The following is a 17,819-nucleotide window of genomic DNA, read 5'->3' as shown; positions in this document are numbered from 1 at the left end:
TATATATATATTAAAAAAAAGAATTCAAACTAATAACTACAGCGGTCCCCTTGTATAACGCCGTTCACCTTTCGTGTCCTCACTGATTTTTTGTGTGCAATTTTGACTCTGAAGTGTTGCACTGTATGTTTGTAAGTTTTCTCCCCAACAAACGCAACAATGTCGACGAAACATTTTGCACCGTCAAAGGCACCTTTGGTAGCACACAAAAGGCAGAGGAAGATGCTAACCATCGCACAAAAAGTTGGACTTCTGAACATCTGTTATTTCAAACATAGCCTGCCGGCCTGTTTTCGTGGCCAGAACACCACACAGGTTTCACGTGGCTGCTCCGTTCAGACCCATGAAAGTGCCGAGTGTACTCTGGAAAACTCGAGTTTACCGTGTTTGCTGATCTCTAACGTCAGGCTGCAGAAGGCGAGCTGCTTACCTGGAAGTTGTGCACTATGGTGATGTGTTTGGGGGGTCGTGAGCTCTTGGCGTGGTTCACCACCAAGTCTCTCTTCAGACCAGGGATCCGGCATGATGACAGCACCTCGTAGTACTGATTCATGCAGAGAGGCTTCCCTCCCAGGTACTCGACCGGAAGAGTTTCACTGAAAGAAAAATATTCTATCATTTACTGCATGCTTCGGTTTGACTGATTAAAACGTATTCAGGATCATGTTATCTCATTAAAATATAAAATTTCATCCCTGCTGAACATAACTGAATAAAAATCACATTTTAAAATACGTACTCACTTATCAATCATTGTCTTAAAGTCCAAAACGCCTGCTATCAGTTTAGCTGCAAACCTGAAGACAGATAGACAGAGATCAATATAATCTATTGAGTTTCAGTGACAGGAGCCCAGAGATTCACAGGGTATGCCAAAGAAAATGCTGAAAAAACATGAAACGTTGACAAGGGAAAAGAAAAAAGGAAAGGAGTAAAGGAAAGGAAAGATGAAATAAAAAGAAGGAAAAAATAGGGGAAAGGGAGGGAGAGGAAATGAGGAAGTGAGAGTGAGAACAAAAAGGAAATGAAGGATAAAAAAGTAGATGAAAAAGTAGACGAAAGAGTAGAAGAAGAAGAGGAAGATGATGCAAGCTTATGAGTGGGTGGAAGGAAGGAAGGAAGGAAGGAAGGAAGGAAGGAAGGAAGGAAGGAAGATTCAAAGATCCACATCTTTTATTTACTTCAATGACTGAACTGAATGTGTTTATGATGGACACATGGATTCAGACCTAACCCTAAACACCACATGTTCAGTGGCATTCACATTTTAGTCTAAAAACATGACATTTAGTCAAAATCTATTTGTTGCATCTTTTTTTTTTTTCAAAAAGCCAAAAAAAAAAAAATGGACAAAATTAATTTGGTCCAACCAGATCCTGTAAAAACAAACAATTCAGTCATCATCAGGGAAATCAAGGTGCATGACTTTATACTGCAGGGAAAGAGACACCGAAAACCTGTTTGGGATTCAGAGCAATAAAGAGACTCTGACATTTGGAAGAAGCTGCATGTGATCACCTTATTTGTCCTTTCTTATCACTGAAGTTCATGCGAGGCAAAACCAACCCAGGACTTGAATGGACGACCACAGGCAAACGATAGTCGAGGTAAGCCACCTGAACCCACCACTGTGACAGCTAAAGAGAGACAAACACACAGATAGGCACTGAGTGGATCACACACACCAAGAAGAAGGACACAAAATAACTTTGTTATCAGATTTTCCTTTAAAGAAGAAATATTAGATCTTACAGAAAGACCCCTTAGCCTCTCCCTCACCAACAACAAAAACTAAGATGAGGCAGGACGTCTGACATCAACACTGCATAAAAAAGGTTGAGAAGAAACTGCTCTAGACAGTCAGTTTTTTTCTACTCTTAGGTCTGTGTGATGTCATACAGGAATATCATTAATATGGTCAAATCAGGCACAGAAGTCACACCCTCCTGTTCTTTGAGAGGGGTCAGCCAATCAGAAGAAAGTTGGCTGTGAGGAGTGTGAGGAAGTGAAATCTGACTTTTTTCACACAGAGGAAGAATTAAAAGCCCAAAGTAAGAAAAAGGGGTATTATTTTGAACTGAAATTCAAACAAAGCTACTCTAGCAGAGTCCACAAATGAGAGTATGGAGGTGGAAATAAGCACCATAAGTCTAGTTTAATATATTTAAAGGACCAGAGTGCCAAAAACAAGGTCCCCTTTTTGAGCTCACCCAGTTCTCAGTTTTGGATGCCCTCTTCTCCAGACCCCTTTGCAGCCTCTCTCCAAGCCCTCCAGCTCGCTGAAACTCCTCCAGCAGCCCTTTGGTGTGCTTCAGCTCGTCTGCCTCCACAATGGGCTCTAGGGCGGCAAGGTATCGCTCACAGGTCTGCTGCAAAGTGGGGACAGGCAGGCATGGCAGCCCCTTCTGGTGGGTGAAGTATCGGCCAGCGGCTCGAGTGGCTGATACCGGTTTGACCAAGAAACTGGTCTTCACAAAACCGCAGGGCTTCATCATCCCCACCTTTAACAGAGAAATAAGAGAAATGACATTAAGACAAAAGGTTTGACTGCCACAGCGGATCATCAGCCACTCCCACAGCACATCTCACCACCTCTCGCTGTCCTCATTCATGTCCTGCACCATCCTCCCATACTTCCCTGCCACTCCTGACTTCCTCATGCACTATAACATTTCCTCTCTTGGCACCCTATCATATGCTTTCTCTATAGCCACTTCTCCATAAACACTGTCAAAGCAAACCTCACATCTACAGTGCTCTTTTCTTGGCATGAAGTCACCCTCCTGCTTGCTGATCCTCAACTCTCTCCTTAACCCAGCTTCAACAACCTTTTCCCATAACTTCATGGTATGGCTCACCAGCTTTATACCTCTGTAGTTATTACAGCTTTGCATATTAGTTTCATGGGGAAAACTAACATCACAGGATAATGAGCAGAGGGTCAACAGCAAACCTACAAAACCAGATTATGATTCAACCAAAGAGTATTTAATGTGTTTAAAAGGTGTGCACACATGCTAATCTCATCGGTTTGTTGTATTTATGTTGTAGCATCTGCTTTTAATCCAACTTACACAGGCTTGGACTACATTAAAGGTATCTTTAAAGCTGCAGTCACGCTGGTGTTCCACTGTCTTTGAGCTAAATTCACCTTTCACCCACTTCTGTAATTGCCGGTGCGTTAAATATTAGCCACAGCTAACAGCTAACAAACAGAATTTTCCGCCTAGTAGCAGCAGCGAGCTAATTAACTTATTCTAGCTCAGAAAAAACCGAGTCTCGGGTGAATTAATTAACGTGGATGTCATTAATTCTGTCAGAGTGTGAAAGCTGAACTCGGGGGGTGGGGGACACACAAACAAACCAACAGTCAGTCCGCTAAAGCTGCCGTTACTCACCACAGATCTGCTGCAAATGCCCCACATTCTGCAGTCGGAGGTAGAAACGCCCACAAAAACACAGAGAGCAGTCCAATGAAGCACAGAGTCCGGCCAGCACGATCTTACACAGCTTTATTTTTTTTTATCCGTCAGGCGGGCGGTGCTGTAGCCTGACTGCACAGCCTCTCTGCAGCTGCTCAATGCTTTATCTGCTAAAGTTACTCAGCTGGAAAAGAGCCGGGGTGGCCGGCTGCCCCAGATGCAATAAATAAGTGGCAGAGTAGCAGTTATGCGCACTTATAAGTACAAATTCGATGTAACCTCTTAGTTTCTCGTTTTAACTCCACTATACGAAAGCATTAAATGTACTTTAAGATAAAAGTTTGATTTTCAACAATTTGAGAAATCTTGGGGTGCCACTCAGTATGCGAACATGTGGGGGCAGTACTGAGCCATGAGTAATGAGTCTGCCGGGAAAACACACCACGAAGAAGACTGTCAGGCTCGCCATGGCGGAAACAGAGCAGCAGTCAGGTAAAGCTCGGCTTGATGCTCGTGCTCGGCGTCAGCAGTGTGTCGTGTGATGTTTATTTGACGCTTTCAAGGCAGTGACCTTTAGAAACGAGGCTTTAGGGTTTGATTTAAGGGCTGTTAGATGAACCTGGAAGCCAAGAGTTGTCCACACTCACTGACTGCAGGTTCTCCACCTGGGCTGGTTGTATTTGAACTCTGTGGCGCAAATACGGTGATGTTAGCAGACTTTAGCACAGTCTGACAGAGACACAGTCTCCTTACCTGGCTGTGTGTGAGGTGTCAGCTTGCACACAGTGAGTAAAAAGTACTCAGTACTTTCTGGCTGCTAACCGGAGTCAGCACATTGATTAGTGTCGTCTTTAAAGGGGACCTCGATTCCTGTGCTTGAATAAAGTTGTTGAAAACACACTGGAAAGATTATTAAATTACGTTACTAATACTAGGTATTGAATGTCGGTGAACAGGCATATCCTTTCAAGCAGAGAAAAAGGTCTGCAGATGCAGTGTTTGCTTTCAGAGTATTGATGGAGAAGGTCAGAAGGAGCTTCACTGTGTCTTTGGATTTAGAGAAGGCTTATGATAATAGGGCGCTAAGAGAAGAACCGTGGTACTTCTGGGTTGAAGGTGGGTTTACATCAGCGGTCGTCTTTGAGCTTATTTGCAATTAAATTTTATTTATATAGCGCCAAATCACAACAAAAGTCGCCTCAAGGCGCTTCATAGATACAGAGAAAAACCCAACAATCATATGACCCCCTATGAGCAAGCACTTTGGCGACAGTGGGAAGGAAAAACTCCCTTTTAACAGGAAGAAACCTCTGGCAGAACCAGGCTCAGGGAGGGGCGGGGCCATCTGCTGCGACCGGTTGGGGTGAGAGAAGGAAGACAGGATAAAGACATGCTGTGGAAGAGAGACAGAGGTTAATAACAGATATGATTCAATGCAGAGAGGTCTATTAACACGTAGTGAGTGAGAAAGGTGACTGGAAAGGAAAAACTCAATGCATCATGGGAATCCCTGGCAGCCTACGTCTATTGCAGCATAACTAAGGGAGGATTCAGGGTCACCTGGTCCAGCCCTAACTATATGCTTTAGCAAAAAGGAAAGTTTTAAGCCTAATCTTAAAAGTAGAGATAGTGTCTGTCTCCCGAATCCAAACTGGAAGTTGGTTCCACAGAAGAGGGGCCTGAAAACTGAAGGCTCTCCCTCCCATTCTACTTTTAAATACTCTAGGAACAACAAGTAGGTCTGCAGTGCGAGAGCGAAGTGCTCTAATAGGGTGATATGGTACTACAAGGTCATTAAGATAAGATGGGGTCTGATTATTTAAGACCTGATGTTGATGCACAGGTTTCTGTGGACTATAATGTTTACAGGTGCAGGAGGGTCTGGAGAGAAGAGGAAGAATACATGTGTGCGATAAGGAGGGGCAGGTGTAACGGTGATGCTGCAAGGAATAAAAGTAGTGAAGATGGATGAGTTTAAATACCTGGTTGTCAACCATACAAAGCACCAGACAACACTGAAGAGAGGTTGGAGACTGGTGTCGGAGATTTGTGATAGAAGGGTAGCAAAAAGAGTGAAAGTAAATATTAACAAGATAGTAGTAAGACCTGCTGTGATGTATGGTTAGGAGATGGTGACGATGACAAAAAAGAACAGGAGGCTGAGGTAGAGGTGGCAGAGATGAAGATGTTCAGATTTTGATTGGGGTTGACCAGAATGAACAGGTTGAGAAAGGAGAACATCAGAGGGACCGATCAGGTTTAACGTGTGGGAGACAAAGGATGTTAAACATGGAAGGAAAAGAAGCAGACCACAGAGAAGATTTGTGGATCAAACGAAGGAGGACGTGCAGAGGGTTGGTGTGACAGACGAGGATTCGATGGAGGCAGATGATCAGCTGTGGCAATCCCTAAAGGGAGCAGCTGAAAGAGCATTAACCATAGACTGTATATAAAAGATTAATGTAACTGTGATGTCACCCACTAGTTCAAAAATCTGTTTTTGATGCTTTGAGTTTAACTTTTTGGCTGTCACCAAACATAAGTGAGAAAGCGATTGATTTTTGACTCTAAATGGCGATAACATTTACTAAATAAACTTCATGTTTGTTTTGGTAACTGAGTCCATAACATCATCGGGAAAGTGTTTACTCAGATCATAAATCAAGACTGAAGTAGGCTTATTTTCTTATAAACGGCTATACAGTCTAATCTTTGCAACCTGGAGCCACCCCCTGCTGGACATTACAGGGAGTGCAGGTTTACATCTCAGACTGTATAGAAAAGATGGAAACACCCACTGGTTTTTGACTCAGCCTCATTGTTATTCGCCCCCATTTTAGGTTTTTGAGGCCAACGTGACCATATTAGGACAAGAGGGTGAAATTAGATGTTGACTCTAGGGGACTGGCTTGCTTATGGAGCCTCTAGTGGACATTAGAGGAACTGTAGCTTTTGGTGCATCACTTATCAGCTCGAGTGGTTGAAGTTTAGTTAAGAGCAGTGTGCAGCCGGAGCTTTTGGCTCATGGGGATTACTTATTTATGCACTGATGTCATGAAAATTCTCTGTTCTGAATTATTTTTTAGGATCCACTCCTGAAGATGAAGCCCCCGAGGAGGGGGCCAGCTTCACCTTTATGGTGCCCAAGAAAGAAATCAGCATGGTGCCTGACATGGGAAAGTGGAAGCGCTCTCAGGTTGGTTCCTCCCTGTGGGCGTGTGCACGCGTCTTCTTCGAGAGTTGTCTGTCATATTGAACGTGATATAACCATCGACTATGAAGGAAAAGTGTGGCTGTGAGTCGTTTCTGGAGGCTTTCGGCTGTCACATGGTGAAATTGGTGACAAAGATGGTGCTGTAGAGGGCACTCCACCAGAAACTGCCTTCTGATTGTTTTGGATGCTACCAGGTTGCCTCTGTTGCCTGTAATTTGTGAGGAAGATGTCATCTGCAACAAACTTGTTAGCAAGTATTCAGTGATTTTCCAGTTTTGGTCGCCTCCTTGGTTACTTTGCCAGCACTGAGGGCGCAAGCACTCGCCACTCAGACAAAATCTTCACATGAGTTCTGATATAGGAGGAGAAGATCTCAAAATTGGAAGCAAAGGATTTTTCCCAGAGTGTTTGAAGAGAAGTCCTCCTCATGAAAAATATCGGCAGCTGTGGCAATCTGCTAGCAACCAGATCCATCACCAGGTGGTTTCCCTAATAAAATCTGACAAGGAGCACATGTTTTTTTCCCCAATGACATGGTTGCTGGTGGGGGGCCCTACTGACTGACTTTAGTAATCAATTCTCCAAACTTCAGCAAACACTCAATAAACCTGTTAGAGGATACTAATTTTTCGTTGCCACCAGTGGTTGCCAGTAGAGCAGGGCGATATGACCAAAAATATTTATCACGATATACATTTGAAAATTTGTGATAACGATATAACTGACGATATAATTGACACTAGACAAAATACTTTACAACTCCACAACTTTATTAGTGCAAAAACCCATCAATGTATTTTCACTTAAACAAGCAGCTGGTTTTTTTTTTATGTGCATTAAAGTTGTGCAAATTCCTTGCTGACAGTTTAACCAAAAGGTTGCGTATGGGAAAGGAATTACTGCTGTACCATGTGTGAAACAAAAAATAAATAAATAAATAAAAGGCATTTTCAGTGGAAACTGGCCGACATATCCTCAGCATAACCTTGTATACTATCCACAAAACTTAAAAAGAGGTTATACACACACAATACGGTAATATTATGTTGAAGCACAGTACGTATCACTCCGCGAGGCTCCTGCCTACGATAGCCGTAATGCTCCGACAATCCATCAAGCGGTGCGGCTTCGTAGCTTAGCAAAGTCGTACTAAAACATTTGACAGATTTTCGAGCGCCGTGTACATAAAACCGTTTCGAGGTCAGTAAACACAACCAGAATTCATACATAAGGCACACGGGATTATAAGGGGACCTGTTGATTTTCAGAAAAATCAAAGGATTGATTTTAAGTGTGCCGTATTTTCCAAAAAACACGGTAATAACGACGGCCTGCTAGCATGCTCTACCAAAAATAGTGCTTTGTTGCGTATCTGACGGGCGAAAGCTAAACCAGTTCCACACCACTGAAGTTGCAGCATTTTTACAAACCAATTCTGGTTCATCTGTTTCATTCAATGATCCGCTTTCGCTCTTCTCATTCTGCATCGCAGCCATATGCGTATGTAAACATAGGCACTGCTCATGCGTGTTTTACCCATATTCTATCGCGATATTTCATTTTCCTATCGTTGCCCAAAATTACACCGGTATTACCGTGAACGGTATGATATAGCCCAGCCCTAGTTGCCAGATGGTTGCAGACTGTTCTCTAGGCTTGTGTGACTGACCTTACGTTGTCACCTTGTTTGTCACATTGCCAAAATGGAGGACAAGTTAACATCAAATGTTTAGCAGTCACATGTATGCCATACTGCTGGAACACTGGTCTGATGTGTGTTTTTAACTTGCCTCTCTGCTTTCAGGCCTACGCTGACTACATAGGCTTTATTCTGACGCTGAACGAAGGTGTGAAGGGAAAGAAGCTCACATGTGAATATAAAGTGTCTGAGGTACGTGATCTGCTGGTTTTTGTATACTAAACCAGCAGATCTGCTGCGTAGCAAGAGAAACGCAGCAGAGCAGAGCATCAGCTGTCATTTAACGCCTGTCAGGTTAAACTTTGTCTGTAGAGAATATTTGGTGCATTTTAAAGTGCCAAGCTGATAGTTTGGTGATGTTAACCAGAAAATGTGGCCTCGTGCATGTGTCACATATAACCACACTACAAGTAAGAGCAACAAAAATGAAGAAAGCATTAAAATAAAGAATTTCGATTTTAGAGAAACCAACAGGCTTGAGCTGGTTTGTTATCTGCCCCGACTCACGATGGTCCTGCTGCAGTCACTGCCTTGTTACTTTTCCCAGACGGTGGAGAAGCTCATGGATCTTCTGGGAACTCTGGACCGATGGATAAATGAGACGCCTCCCGTCGACCAGCCGTCACGCTTCGGAAATAAGGCGTACAGAACCTGGTTCGCCAAACTAGATCAGGTCGGTACGCTCACACATGTTCTAACACACATCCATGCACATGGTCTGTGGCTAGCAGTTAATTTATTTGTATGTTTTGTTTGTAGGAAGCAGAGGCACTGGTGTCGGTGGTCCTCCCTGCTGATAAACGTGCAGCAGCTCCAGAGATTGCTGTCTATCTCAAAGAGTCTGTGGGAAACTCCACCAGGATAGACTACGGCACAGGTAACAGTGCTCTATGTCACTCCAGTTATCAGTTAGCTTTGATTGGTTATGTTGCTACCGGATCTTTATTTCCTCCACAAATCAAAAAAAAGTTGTTGCTCCACCTGAACTTGTTGCAGCTGTTGTTGTTGTTCTTTAGTAGTTTTGCATCGTCTCATCAGTGCTGGCCCAAAGCATTGCTCTGGTCTACAGCAGCAGTAAAACTCAGACCTGGTGCTGTAGTCAGATGCCGAAAAGTGATCTCAGCGGTGCGTTTGAGTGCAGCTCACACACTTTGCAGACTAATCCTGCAGCTGTTTAATGTTCGTTTGTCTCTTCAGGTCATGAAGCAGCTTTCGCAGCGTTCCTCTGCTGTCTCTGTAAGGTTGGAGCGCTCAGGGTGGATGATCAGCTCGCTATCGTCTTTAAGGTGTTCAACAGGTGAGCTGTCACACTAAACTGCAGTATGCTGTTAATGCAATGGTAAATGTTCAGGTTTAAAAATCTGATTTTGTTACAAACTTTAATTTACCAAAAAGCACTGCTCCCTGTTTATTAGTGGTGCAACGGATCACGGTTGATCCATAATCCAAACCGATCCCACGTGATCCGAAGATTTGAAAAAGAAGAAAAAAAAGTATGCGTATGGTGCGCGTGGTGGGTCTGTCAAGCGATAGTTATGGTCAGTGCTAGCGGTCCAAGTGGAGGAGCAGAGGAGTTTGCGGTATTTAAGCAGCCCTTTGTTGCCCAGTCCGACCGGGCTAAAGCTATTACAAAGGCTATTGGGTGTTTAGCTGCAGATGGGAGGCCGTATTCAGTTGTCCAAAACAAGGGGTTTAAACTATGATGAACGTGCTCGAGCCACGCTATGATATGTCGTTGCGCGTCAACTTTAGTGGCAAGATTGTTCCAAGCATGTATGAGCAGGAAAAGTTTAAAGTTATGGCTGAACTGTCCCAGGCAACTTCTGTTGCTCTAACTACTACAAATGGGTGGACCTCCAGGGCAACGGACAGCTACGTGACCGTGACCGCTCATAATGAGCGGTATGTATTATTGTAGGGTCTACCTTACAATATAAAGCACCTTGAGGCGACTGTTGTTGTGATTTGGCGCTTTATAAATAAAATTGAATTGAATTGAGTGGTAGATACAAAGACTGTACTGCCCTATATTGTATCATTTTTAATTTTTTTTTAATAATTGCGTGGAATGAGTCTTGAGTTGAATGTTTTTAACAGGAAAAAAAATACTTCAATAAGTAAATGTTAAATTTGTCTTTTTTCTTTTTTTGCTGATCCGAAATTGATCCGATCCGAACCGTGAGATTTTTGATCCGTTGCACCACTGTTTATTATACTCCCCACGCACTTCTCTTCTTTTTTTTTTAAAACTCTCCCTGCTTTTATTACACTCTCCATAGTTTTTGCTCTCTTTCTCTTTCTAATAACATTATTTCTGACGTTATTACAGACCTGTGCCAGAATGAAACAGTCGCTGCTGAGACTGATCCCTACTACATGCACGTGAACATTGTCCTGATTGTGTTTTCAGGTATCTCGAAGTGATGCGGAAACTGCAGAAGACCTACAGAATGGAGCCGGCTGGGAGTCAGGGTGTCTGGGGGCTGGATGACTTCCAGTTTCTCCCCTTCATCTGGGGCAGCTCCCAGTTTATAGGTAAGAGTCATCAGGTGTTTTTGTGGAGGGAAGCACATGAGATTTCCTCTACATCTTTAGACCAGTCTGCTTGTTAAGTCTAAACTGAGCACTCCTTCATTTCCTCCATTTCCAAAAAAAAAAAAATCCTTTAAAGTAATCAATTTGTTCAGCTCATTCATGATTATTTACAAGCTGAGATAGAAGTGAGAAGAAATTTTTCATCTAAGGATGACATAACTGGTGGCTTCGAGGGAAGAAGCTACCTGATCCATGTACCTTATTCCAGGAAAGGTGTCTTTTCTCCTGTGGAACTTAACATATGATGCAAACCTCAAAGATTATAACTTATTGGCCACCACTAGAGGGAACTGTGAGGTGCCTCATAGATGCTCTAGATTAGGACAAACTGCGGTGTCAGTAAAAGGAAATAAATACTCAAACAGTTTTCCAGTGGCAATAAAGGAGCGGTCTACTATTCCCACATTTAAGACTCAGCTGAAACCTTGTACCTTTGACCATCTTACTTCTGATGTTTTTTTGTCTTATTTGATTGGTGTAATGTTTTTATGTGAGATGACAGATGTAAATTAGCAGTTTTAGTTTATGTCAATTAGATAAAGAGAAAAGAAAATAATCCTCAATTTTGGTGTCAGACAGTGTCTCATTGAGGTTGGCTGAGTGGGCAGCTGTTGTCAGAAGGTCTTTGTATTTTCATTTGTTTTTATTTGCTTTATGTGGGTTTGCTCATTTCTGTTCACTTTTAGCATAAAAGTATTATGTTTTAGTGTCATTTTTAAGTTTCATGGATAGTTTTGCTTGTTATGGTGACGATGGCAGTATTTGTCAGATTGTAAGATTTAAGAAGTTCAGGACAACACAGTATGAGTAAATTTCTCAAACCTAAGCTGAACTATACATATAGGTGTGTGTGTGTACACACACACACACACACACACACACACACACACACTTATTTGTTTATTTATTTTTATTTTCTACATTTTGAAAATGTGAAGGCTTTTTAAGTTTGCATACATGTCGTGTAGTGACTGTCCCTGTACACTAGGGGTCCTCAGTCCATTATCGATCAGAGGCAGACATACCAGCCTAACTGCAGCTGCTAACAGTAAACATATTATATCTGGGTCAGTGCGTGAAAAATCAGTGACTCCCACATGAATCAGCTGATTTTTTTCATGTACAGTAACTTTATTTAATGAAGCAGTTTTACCCTCATACTTTAAATATTCTCACAGTTACATGCCTTCAAAGTGTACATATGCAAGTTGAAATTTGGTACTTTTAAATTATTTTACCACGACTGTGCTCTCATAACTTAACTCGTAACCCCCAACTACATTAAACTTTAAGAAAAAAACAAAACAAAACAAAAAAAAACACCACTCATAACCCAGTTTAAAAATAATGCAAACACTTGCAAGACTTGCATTATTTACTTCAACGTGTGAAGGTTGAAGCTCACTTTAATATCAAAGCCTGATTCTATAAACGCAGGCAATGATTTTAAGTGTAAATAAAAATCGTATAAACCCCTATTTTATTCAAATTAGAACACAGAAACCACTTCAGGTGTTTGAGAAAACTGACATTTTTAAGAAAAATAGGAGCTTATTTGGAATTTGATTTTAGCAACATGGCTCAAAGGTTTATCAGAAGCAAAGGTGGGCAGAAGATGATGCAAAACACTGCATCTACTAACTGAAACAGATTTAAAAAAAAATGTTCCTCTCGCTCTGTTCAAAAGCCTGCACCTCTGATGGTATGTGGGTTCATCATCAGTGGAAAGGCACCATCAGTGCTGAAAGGTATATACAAGCTTTAGAGCATCATATGCACCGTCCAGACATCTTTTTCAGGAAGGGCCTTCCATATTTCAGCAGGACGCTACTAAACTTTTCCAGCTCCATATTTTTGTACTTGGACTCTTTTATAGTAGCTTTGCATGATCATCAGTTTAAAATAATCCTTCTTTATCTTATCCTGGACCTTGAAGCAGCCCTTCAAGTCACCCTTTGTCTGTATAACAAATTGGTACCTCCTCCTAGTTTAAGCCCACCTTTATTCTGATTGGCTGTCCCTCGTAAACATAAGTGGGTGGGCCTTCTGTGCCTGAAATGAATATGAAATTAAGAAGGGAAGTAGCCTTTTTTTCCCCCTCTTTTCTTTAAAAACACTTAAAATGAACTAAAACTGCTGTACTTCAGGTGCATAGTGACACGCGTTGTTGAGCATGTGCACTTACGTTCCAAATCTCCTCCTCAGATCACCCAACACTGGAGCCTCGGCACTTTGTCGACGAGCGGGTGGTGAACGAGCACCATCAGGACTACATGTTTCTAGAGTGCATCAAGTTCATCAATGAGGTGGGGAAATCAAACTCCAGCAAACGTCCACCTGTGTCATTTTATTCACCTGGGTGACCCACTGGTTAGAGGAAATATTAACAGCCTGAGGTCCTCTAGGTTGTGCCCCACAAAATTTAATTTTAGGTTTTTTTACTTCAGTTTGTTCGGCCTCATTTGGTACTAGGGCTGCCACGATTAGTCGACTAGTGACGATTACGTCGACTATTAAAATCGTTGACGACTAATTTAATAGTCGACGCGTCGGTTGACGCTTTGTAAGATCCCGAAAGGCGCAGGAATAAGTGGTAGTATTTAAGAGTGTAATAACGGACTGAAACAGAAGATGGCAGCACTACATGTCCTGGGATACCAGCTGCTGTTAAACCCCGAAGAAGAAGAAGCAGTGTCCGGTTTCATAGCTGTGTCCAAATTTAGCGGCCGCATCCTTTGGATGCCGCATTTGTAGGCCAATTACGTTACAGCGACACGATGAAGCCTGTCCAAATTTCGAAGACTCCCCCAAACGTGGCCGAAAAATGAGTCCTTCATTTCCCCAGATTTGAAGAATGGGTCGGGTGTATCCTTCGTGGCCCAACCTATCTTAGAGTTCATAAAGCGGCCCAGCCAATTCCAGTTTTCAACAATGGCGGCAGCTACTTAGTTTTAATATTACTCTTATTATTCTTTCTGGGTCACAAAATAAACGTTTAATATATTTTCAGGCGAGAATGTAGCTGTGTAAACCTCAAATATCTGCTCAGTTTATCAAGACATCACATATTTGCAAAAGTGCTCCGACGTTTTCGGAGATGTCTCTTACCCACCTGCTCAATAGCTAGAGGGTTCAAGGCTCACTAGAGCCGGCGAGAACAGTGATCTCCCGGCACATTATTTTCAAACCCCCTACTCAGGTTAAACATGATATATAAGTCACTCAGATAATTTAAAAATGTAATTGTTTGGCTTTTTTCAGTGTTTTATTTGTTCCTCAGTAAATTGGTTTGGCTGAGATTAAAGTTGTAGTTTTTACACAGCTGAATAAACGTCAAACAGAACTGATTAAACAGAAGTGTGAAATGGTCGAGAATTTACTCCAGTGTCCTGTTAAATTTTACATAGAAAGAACAGACGGCTGAGTTTATTAAACTCCATCGAGACAATCTGCAAATTTCATTTAAAAGTTTAATAAACTATCATCTTGTCTTTATTTTCAGTTAGCACATACCTTAAACACTTCAAGCTGTAAGCTAATGATAGCTATATAAGAGGAGACGCATGCTGGTGCAATAAGCTGTACGTTTTACGGCCAGTGGATGCATGATCTGATTAGTCGACTATCAAACTAATCGTTTGTGGCAGCCCTATTTGGTACAACCTTGTTTTGTTAACCTGCTTCAGTTCAACGTTTTTGGGATGTGTTTATTTATTGGGACATATTTTTATGACCCATCCTACACCCCTGTTAAAACTAAATGTTATTACTTTTAAACAGGGTTATATGACAGATCATAATTTTCTTTTTCTTTTCTTTTCTGGTTGCCTGACTATATTTAGAGGTACTTCACAGGAATTTCTACTCTTCTCTTGTAACAGAAATAAAGCAAAGTTTGAATATTTGCCTCCCACAGCAAATAGGGGGAAGACTCCAACCAACAGCTGGTATCAAATTACGGAAACATGTTTTCAGAACTTACCATTACAAACAGTTTAGTTCACTTTTCTCTCTCAATCTAAAAGCCTCGACTCTGAGCTCCAGCTCCTCCATTTCTGATTGTTGCCTGATGGGAAATATTTTAACTTTTACAAAATTTTTTGAATTGAGGTCAGTTAGTTTCATAGCATCAACTTTGTGTATAATCTTGCCATGCAAGATAGAAATTGTGGTCAATATGATAGCTGCATGATGTAAGTCTCCTGATCAACCACATCCTAACGATTCTGGAGGCTGTTTGAGAAAACAGAATTTAATGTCACGTTCAAGAAACCAGTTTGAGGTCCTTTAACATTTGTTTCATGGTGTGTTATGCTTGTGGTAGTGGGTATCATAGGATGGCTACACGGTGGTCAAAATTTCCAATTTCGTGTTGACCAGGCACCATTTTTCATTTTCTGTTGTCCAGTTTTGGTGAGCCTGTGCAGGTCTTACCTGCCATGAGTGGCGTAGGAGTGGTGTGGCCTTCTGCTGCTTTAGCCCATCTGCTTCATGTTATGCATTCAGATGATCTTCTGCACACCTTGGTTGTAATTTGAGTTTGCTGCCTTCCAGTCACTTTTGCTGCTCATTCTGATGCTCGGTTTGAACTTCAGCAGGTCGTCTTCAGCATGTCTGCCTGCTTAAATGCACAGACTTGGTGCCATGTGATTGGCTGATTCGGTTAACGACCATCTGAGCAGGTGTGCCTAATAAATTGACCAGTGAATTCATATTCTATACTGTTAGCAGTGTACAACTAAGCATTTTAGATGTAACATATGTTTGTAAATGTATTGTCACCGTCCTGTAGATACACACGTGTTTTGAAGCAGTTTGTCTGCATTCAATCAGATTTTATTTTCATGAATAGGAGCAGCTGAAAAAACCCTTTAATCACATTTAAGCTGGTTTAACAGAAGAGTCATATTGTTTATTTTGTTTTTGTGATTGTGATTTATTTCAGATCAAAAGCAATAAAAAGCTAAAAAATAAGCAAAAACCTTTTAAAGAAAGGAACACTGGAAAACTAGTGTTTCAAGAATTGGCCTTTTTGTAGATGTAGAGGTTAAGCGAGCCTGTAAATGACCTTTGTTAGCAGGACGTCAGCTCCCAGCTTTTTTTTTTTTTTCTTCACCTTCACTGTTTGGCTCAACAGTCTCCTCGCTCTGCATCACAATAGGACGTGGGTTTGTCCACGTGTGCGCTGCTGCCATCTAATGGACAGCATGACCACTGTAAATGCATTTAAGATTTTTATAAACCACTTCATCAGAGGGGGTTTAATCTCATTTCTGATTGGTATACAATCTGTGTGTGTCGTGAGACATTGCATGTAGATTTAGCTGTTAGAAGTAAATAGTTGGACCACAGATGAATGTGGTTTTGTCCAGGAAAAGGAAGATGAAGAGGGAGGAGGAGGGAGAAAGGAGGCAGATGGATTTTGTTGGGAACATGCCAGAGCAGGAACCGTTTGCTTTGTTTGGGGTTTTTGGAGGAAAAGGAGGGGAGGGAAGTAGATGAGGGCGTCGGTGGAGTGACTACATCCTTTTCCTCCTTCCCTCTCCTCCCTGACCTCTCCCTCCTCCTCTTCCTCCTCCTCTTCCTCACGGTCATGGAAGGATGCTGCCGCTGTGTCCGCGGAGCTCGTCAGCTGGCTCACAGCTTGTTTTTTCAAGCTTTTGTTTTCTTCTTTATCACTTTTCTTCAACTTTGGTTAGTTTTTATGTGAAACTTAAAGCAGGTAGTGTGTTGATTAGATACTAGCCTACACAACAAGCACGAGGCTGATTCTGTATGTTTGTGGCTGTCTTTGGTTGTTTGTCAAAGTTGTATTAAAGCAACAGATCTTCCTCTGTGGAAACTACCAGAATATTCCCATTAAAATATGTATTGTGTCTCAGTGTTAAAAAGGTTTTGAGATTGAGGGGGAAAAAAGAAAGTCTTTCCAGCCGCACCACACTTACCTCAGCAACACCATAGCATGTCATTGCAAAGGAAGAATAAATGTTTTCTTCTGTATGATGGCATCACACAGGCACAGATAAAAAAATCAAACAATTTCACCCACCAAAACTGGAGCTCAGACTTCTTGAAGATTCTGTTAGTGCGAATCTCCAAAGATGCCAACACCACAAACACAAACTGCTCGAGAAATTCAACTCAGGGGCTCCAGTTAGCTGAAGTGAAACAGACTAAGAGACAATCCATAAGTTTTTAGACAATGGCGCAATTTTTCTAGTTTTGCCTGTGTGCACCACCACAGTGGTTTATAAACCAAGCAGTCCAAATGTGATTGAAGTGTAGACTTTAATTGAGGAGCTCTAACACAAGTATTACATCCTTATTATTGTAGGTTCTTTGCCTTACAGTATAAAGCAGCTTTAGGTGACTGTTGTTGTCTGTTTGGTGCTATATAAATAAAATAAAATTGAGTTGAATCGGCAGCACATGGACGTAACTTCGCTGTCTGAAAAAGGAAGTCCCTGCCGAAATACTTAAAACCTGCATTCAAACCTTAAAACCTGAGAAAAAAAAAAAAAACCTGCATTCAGTCTGAAGGCCACCAGACGGTAGTTGATACAGATACTCTTCCTTTTGAAAAGTAATTGGACAGTTCACCAGGAAATAGTGTCATAATTGAATTAAGCAGATTAAAGATCTGAAGCTGATTTCAACTGATCTGGTAGCTTTTCGCATGAACTTTCAATATGAGGTCCAAGAAGATGTTGATGGAAGTGAGGGAGGCCCATCATTGGGCTGTGAAACCAAAACAAACCTGTCAGAGAGGAAGAAGAAACTCTAGCTGTGGCCATATCAACAGTCTGGTACACTTAAAAATAAGGAAAGCACCAACCAGCTCAGCAACATCAAAAACCCTGAAAGATCACAAGATGATTTTTTTTTTTTT

At 41.7% G+C, this 17,819-nt stretch overlaps 2 protein-coding genes across 2 annotated transcripts in view; one reads left to right on the top strand and one right to left on the bottom strand.

Annotated features, from left to right (window-relative positions):
* Window positions 1-3,623, bottom strand: part of crata (carnitine O-acetyltransferase a) — a 9,613-nt gene extending 5,990 nt beyond the window's left edge. Inside the window, exons 1-5 of the mRNA XM_005748169.2 lie at window positions 3,399-3,623; window positions 2,211-2,501; window positions 1,519-1,637; window positions 744-797; window positions 431-596 (exon numbers count right to left, since the gene is read on the bottom strand). Of these exons, the coding sequence (XP_005748226.1) occupies window positions 431-596; window positions 744-797; window positions 1,519-1,637; window positions 2,211-2,501; window positions 3,399-3,425 (657 nt within the window). The 5' untranslated portion in view covers window positions 3,426-3,623. The remainder of the gene's footprint in view (window positions 1-430; window positions 597-743; window positions 798-1,518; window positions 1,638-2,210; window positions 2,502-3,398) is intronic.
* A 92-nt stretch (window positions 3,624-3,715) lies between these two features.
* The window catches only part of ptpa (protein phosphatase 2 phosphatase activator), a 33,893-nt gene continuing 19,789 nt past the window's right edge, over window positions 3,716-17,819 (top strand). Inside the window, exons 1-8 of the mRNA XM_005748170.1 lie at window positions 3,716-3,914; window positions 6,509-6,618; window positions 8,441-8,527; window positions 8,883-9,008; window positions 9,095-9,212; window positions 9,533-9,632; window positions 10,746-10,870; window positions 13,136-13,236. Of these exons, the coding sequence (XP_005748227.1) occupies window positions 3,842-3,914; window positions 6,509-6,618; window positions 8,441-8,527; window positions 8,883-9,008; window positions 9,095-9,212; window positions 9,533-9,632; window positions 10,746-10,870; window positions 13,136-13,236 (840 nt within the window). The 5' untranslated portion in view covers window positions 3,716-3,841. The remainder of the gene's footprint in view (window positions 3,915-6,508; window positions 6,619-8,440; window positions 8,528-8,882; window positions 9,009-9,094; window positions 9,213-9,532; window positions 9,633-10,745; window positions 10,871-13,135; window positions 13,237-17,819) is intronic.

This window comes from Pundamilia nyererei, unplaced genomic scaffold (assembly GCF_000239375.1).
Source record: "Pundamilia nyererei isolate P.nyererei 1_Seehausen unplaced genomic scaffold, PunNye1.0 scaffold00215, whole genome shotgun sequence".
Taxonomy (NCBI): domain Eukaryota; kingdom Metazoa; phylum Chordata; class Actinopteri; order Cichliformes; family Cichlidae; genus Pundamilia; species Pundamilia nyererei.
Note: the sequence above shows the minus strand (reverse complement) of the source record. Positions and strands in the feature narration are given on the sequence as shown.